The 5,789-nt window shown below is 40.7% G+C and overlaps 1 protein-coding gene across 2 annotated transcripts in view; it reads left to right on the top strand.

Moving 5' to 3' along the window:
• The window catches only part of FOCAD (focadhesin), a 294,494-nt gene that overhangs the window by 201,904 nt on the left and 86,801 nt on the right, over window positions 1-5,789 (top strand). For both annotated transcript variants that reach the window (XM_007454953.1, XM_007454952.1), the window contains exon 21: window positions 87-179. In XM_007454953.1, the coding sequence (XP_007455015.1) occupies window positions 87-179 (93 nt within the window). The remainder of the gene's footprint in view (window positions 1-86; window positions 180-5,789) is intronic.

Genomic DNA, 5,789 nt, shown 5'->3' with positions numbered 1-5,789 from the left:
AAGAGAGAACTGATGATACAGTTTTCATTTTATTCTGTTTTAATACTGTGCAGCCTAACTTATGTCATGGTACATTTTTCCCACAGGTTCACATCCAACTTTCCGAGTGGCACCGTGCAATTTTTCTCCCACAGGCCTGGCTCGCATATATGACTCGTGCTTATCATGCCATTTTACAGGTAATGAAACCATGGGGTGGCTTGCTCTAGGGCGTGTCTCTTAAGGTTTACTACAAATATGTATTTAGTGTAAGAGCACTTAGAAAAATAGCACTGTCAAAAAGGCAATGGTTCTTTTTGCTCATAAAAGAATGTGAGGCATGCATATATAACTGCACTTAAATTTTAAATGTGATGCCCGCCCCCCGCCAGATGTGTGTTCCATCCAGAGCTGCCTCTTGAGCGCTCCTCTCCGATGTCCTGCTGCTCTGTGAACGCCTCTCATTGTCCCAGATATCCGCAGTGGCTGTCCCACAGCACCTCAGTTTGAGCGTGTCCCAAACTGAGCTCATCGTTTCATCCTGTACCTGCACCCTCTCGAGCTGGACTTGCTTTTACATCTCCAGCTTTGTCTCTTAACCCTTCCCCTGAATTTTCGGCCTTGCTCAATTTCTTTGTTTTCCCAAACTCAGCATGTCTTCCCTAACCTCTTGGCTTTTACCTACACTGTTCCTTCTGTTGCAGGCACTGCCATTCCCTCTCTGCCTATTCAAGGCTGGTTTTGCAGCTTTTCTCTTCTTCTCATTTCCAGGAATAAGTTTCACTTTGTATTTATAGTTGTCATAGTCGTGAAGGGGGCACATGTTGGAATGGCAAATTTCTACTTGTTTTTTTAACATGGTTTTGTCTGTGTGCCTTCCCTCTCTGTGTGCCTTCCCTCTCTGTGTGCCTCCTTAGAACCCATGCTTCCCTTTTCAAAGCCCTTATCACCCTAGTTATATGTCTGGGGCCTCCCTCCATTTGGCTCTGTTCCTTAAAGCCAGAAGCTGTGTTTTTCTCTCTGTTGCGTCTCTAGAACCTGACATGGTGTCTAAAACATAGTTAGTGCTCACTAAATAAATGAATTATGCTCAGTTTGACTTCTTTTATTCCAGTAATATTATAAGTTATAGCTTGTGAGTTTTTAAAATTAGAAATAATTTTTAATCAGTTTGGGAATATATGAACATTTAATTGCATAGGGAAAAACTACTAACTCAATCCTTTCTCCTAGCTTAAAATTCTCTGTTCAGGATGATAGAAAAAATCTAAATTACTTAAGTAATTTATGGCCCAAAATAAGATTTTCATGAAGGCTTAGGAAATGAGGTATTATGGTTAAAGGTGACAGCTGTCCTGAAGGATAGAGGTGGAGCCGGAGGAATGACTAAGCATCTCAGCATTGATGTTCTCAAATTAAAACCTTGCTACAACATATTCATTCTAGAATTTATAAAGTACTAATGCATCTTCAGAGATTCTGGTTCACTGGAACTGAATAGGAGATCAGGAATCTCCATGTTTACCAAGCTGCCAGGTGATTTTAATTCAGTCTATCAACCCTACTCTGAACAACAGTGTTTTAGATGGTTCCCCAAACTAAACTGGAATCTGCATTTTAAAGACATTCCCTTGGAACCATTGTTCCCTTTTGCTTGGCCTACACACTTTTTTATCCTCAGCAGCATCTGGCCACTTTGTTTTGAGTAGATGCATAAGTGAATGAATGAATTACCCCTACACACCCTTAACCAATTATAGTTTTTATTCAAGAAGAGTGAGATTGCTCATCAGAGTATGTACTTTTTCGCACACTCATTTTTCCGTTTGTACTTTTGCAGTGTTTTCCTTCACCAAACATTTATGGAACGTCCTTTACTGGCCAGGTCCTGTGCTGGGTGTGTGGGGTAGAAAGAGGAATAAAGCACTCCTTCCTCTCAGTGAGCTCCCAGTCCAGTGCAGGAGACTAACGTGTCCACTAGTAATGCCAGTACAAATCTTTGATGCTTTAATAGAGGATGTACTCCAGTATAGGCACCTGGAGCCGGCAAGAACAACTCCTCCTGCAGCATGTACTGAGAATTTTATTTAGCTCTTAGCATAAAGAAGGCGAAATTGAGTAGGATTATGGTATAACATGCAGATGACAAGCAACTGATTAAAAAAAATCCCTCGGTGGTTTCTTTTTTATAACAAGAGCTACCATTTATTAAATAACTAGTGTCTGTCCAACATTTCGTGTATAGTATTTCAATTCATCTTTACAGAAGCTCTTTGAAGTGGATGTTGGTAACCTCATGTAGAATGGGATTTCAGATGGGGAAGCAGGGTTAGCTAGGAAAGCAAAGCAAACTGCACAAAATCTAGCAGTCAGTAAATGAGAGAACTGGAACTTAACCTGGATTTGTCTGATTCCAGAGCCTCAGCCTTGGCCACTGCATCATGCACTTTCCCTAACACCGTCATTAGTTGTTATAAATAATGCAAATTGGTTTAATATTTTAGAGGACAGATCAATTTATGAAAAGCCAGCTGAGTATTTTTAGTAACACAGGTCAATTATTCTGCTTTTCTACTGTTGTAGGTGATAGTGTGTATCTTTATTTATTTATCACTTAAAATCTCTTTCCTTTGGGTTTCTATTAAGTCTAGTTCCATTGAGGATTGGGGATTAAGAGGTGAAACTCAAAGTAGGGACTATAATAAAATTTTCAGTATTATTTGAAAAGTACTAAAAACAGTGCTTTTTAGGCTATCACTATTATTTGAAAGTATGCTGATGCATTTTAACTGTTCAACAAGTCTTTTTAAATGAGCCGACACACTTAAACAGAATTTATGGGATCTTAGAAGAATTAGAGCAACTGCCAAACTCCTCATATATATCAAGAATTTCCATCCTGGAGGATAACTCTTCATTCAGTACAGGAGGTATAGTTACTTCCATCTGGTGTTAGACATATTTCGTAGCATTAGACTAGAGAATCATTTAGAGGAGCCATGTTTTATTCAATAAGCCTAGGAGATACGCTAAAAGGTGGATTCTGCATTATTTCCCAGAGGTTGACTATAATGTGAATGTTTGCAATTTGAACACTTCTAGTAGCTTTTGCTTAGGCGTCAGCTTCCAGCCTTATCTAATACTTCCATAAGAACGTCGGATTTTGAATTATAAGCATATCAAAGTGGTTGACATGGGGAGGTATTTGGCTTTCTTCCCATTAAGTTGAAAAATGCAGATACGAGTTGATAGACAGTTCCAAGACCATTTTGGTAAAGTGCCCTCTACAGGTCAGCTTTACCTTGCTGCCCTTGTGGGATGCTGAGGAGGTTAAGGTCTCCAGCCTTTGGTTAAAGGGCCCTTAGGGACTCTGAATATGACCTCAGACAGGACAGAGGGGTTAAAACAGGTTGACTGCAGATACTTGTTTCCTGAGTTGGTCAGCTGGATGCACAGTAATCTGAAATCAAAACCAGTCAGGAATTGTGATCCCTAGTAGGTTACTCTTTGACCATTTGTAAAGGTTGTTTGTTTGTTTGTCTTTAATGTGCAGGTTTAGAGTTAAGTAAAATTTGCTCACTGTAATCAGCAAGCTTGTGGTTATCTAGGCTGAAGATATTTTTTACAAAGGAAGAGGAATAGATAAATTAATAATTGGGGCTGGAGGTCACGCCTCAGCGCTCCTCCTGTGAAGACGCTGCGGAGGTCGTAAAGGAAGTGCTGGCTGCCGTCACGAAGGTCCTGCTACAGCTCCTGAGTTTACCGCTACCTAACCTGAGGTTGGGACTGGTCTGAAGGCTGCAGGCACCGTCTGTGCCTTTTCAGCGGTTCCCTTCTGAGACTGGAGCCCTCAGCCGGCCCTGAAGACGGGTCCGCAGTTTCCACTGCTCAGGCCTCCAATAGGAATTTTCTTCAAGTTCATTGATTTTTCTCCCTATCTTGTTGAGTCTACTGATGAATCAGTAAAAGCCGAGTGGATGAAAGTCTCTTGCTGCTCCAGCCGGGAGTCAGGACTCTGCCTCTGAGGTGGGAGAGCCAACTTCAGGACACTGGTCAACAAGAGACCTCCCAGCCCCACATAATATCAAATGGCGAAATTCTCCCAGAGATCTCCATCTCAACACCAGCACCCAGCTTCACTCAACGACCAGCAAGCTACACTGCTGGACAACCATTGCCAACCATATAGCAAGACAGGAACACAACCCCACCCACTAGCAGAGAGGCTGCCTAAAATCATAATAAGTCCACAGGCACCCCAAAACACACCACCAGACGTGGACCTGCCCACTAGAGAGACAAGATCTAGCCTCATACAGCACAACACAGGCACTAGTCCCCTCCACCAGGAAGCCTACACAACCCACTGAACCAACCTTAGCCACTGGAGACAGACATCAAAAACAACGGGAGCTACGAACTTGCAGCCTGCAAAAAGGTGAACCCAATCACAGTAAGATAAGCAAAATGAGAAGACAGAAAAACACACAGCAGATGAAGGAGCAAGATAAAAACCCACCAGACCTAACAAATGAAGAGGAAATAGGCAGTCTACCTGAAAAAGAGTTCAGAATAATGATAGTAAAGATGATCCAAAATCTTGGAAATAGAATGGACAAAATGCAAGAAGCAGTTAACAAGGACCTAGAAGAAATAAAGATGAAACAGACAATGATGAACAACACAATAAATGAAATGAAAAATACTCTAGATGGGATCAATAGCAGAATAAATGAGGCAGAAGAACGGATAAGTGACCTGGAAGATAAAATAGTGGAAATAACTACTGCAGAGCAGAATAAAGAAAAAAGAATGAAAAGAACTGAGGACAGTCTCAGAGACCTCTGGGACAACATTAAACGCACCAACATTCGAATTATAGGGGTTCCAGAAGAAGAAGAGAAAAAGAAAGGGACTGAGAAAATATTTGAAGAGATTATAGTTGAAAACTTCCCTAATATGGGAAAGGAAATCGTTAATCAAGTCCAGGAAGCACAGAGAGTCCCATACAGGATAAATTCAAGGAGAAATACGCCAAGACACATATTAATCAAACTGTCAAAAACTAAATACAAAGAAAGCATATTAAAAGCAGCAAGGGAAAAACAACAAATAACACACAAGGGAATCCCCATAAGGTTAACAGCTGATCTCTCAGCAGAAACTCTACAAGCCAGAAGGGAGTGGCAGGACATACTGAAAGTGATGAAGGAGAAAAACCTGCAACCAAGATTACTCTACCCAGCAAGGATCTCATTCAGATTTGATGGAGAAATTAAAACCTTTACAGACAAGCAAAAGCTGAGAGAGTTCAGCACCACCAAACCAGCTTTACAACAAATGCTAAAGGAACTGCTCTAGACAAAAACACAAGAGAAGGAAAAGTCCTATAATAACGAACCCAAAACAATTTAGAAAATGGGAATAGGAACATACATATCGATAATTACCTTAAATGTAAATGGACTAAATGCTCCCACCAAAAGACACAGATTGGCTGAATGGATACAAAAACAAGACCCATATATATGCTGTCTACAAGAGACCCACTTCAGACCTAGAGACACATACAGACTGAAAGTAAGGGGATGGAAAAAGATATTCCATGCAAATGGAAACCAAAAGAAAGCTGGAGTAGCAATTCTCATATCAGACAAAATAGACTTTAAAATAAGGACTATCAGAAGAGACAAAGAAGGACACTACATAATGATTAAGGGATCGATCCAAGAAGAAGATATAACAATTGTAAATACTTATGCCCCCAACATAGGAGCACCTCAATACATAAGGCAAATACTAACAACCAT

The sequence above is a fragment of the Lipotes vexillifer genome, unplaced genomic scaffold (assembly GCF_000442215.2).
Source record: "Lipotes vexillifer unplaced genomic scaffold, Lipotes_vexillifer_v1.1 scaffold317, whole genome shotgun sequence".
In the NCBI taxonomy this organism is placed as follows: domain Eukaryota; kingdom Metazoa; phylum Chordata; class Mammalia; order Artiodactyla; family Lipotidae; genus Lipotes; species Lipotes vexillifer.
The sequence above is the reverse complement of the archived record's forward strand: the minus strand, read 5'-3'. Positions and strand labels throughout refer to the sequence as shown.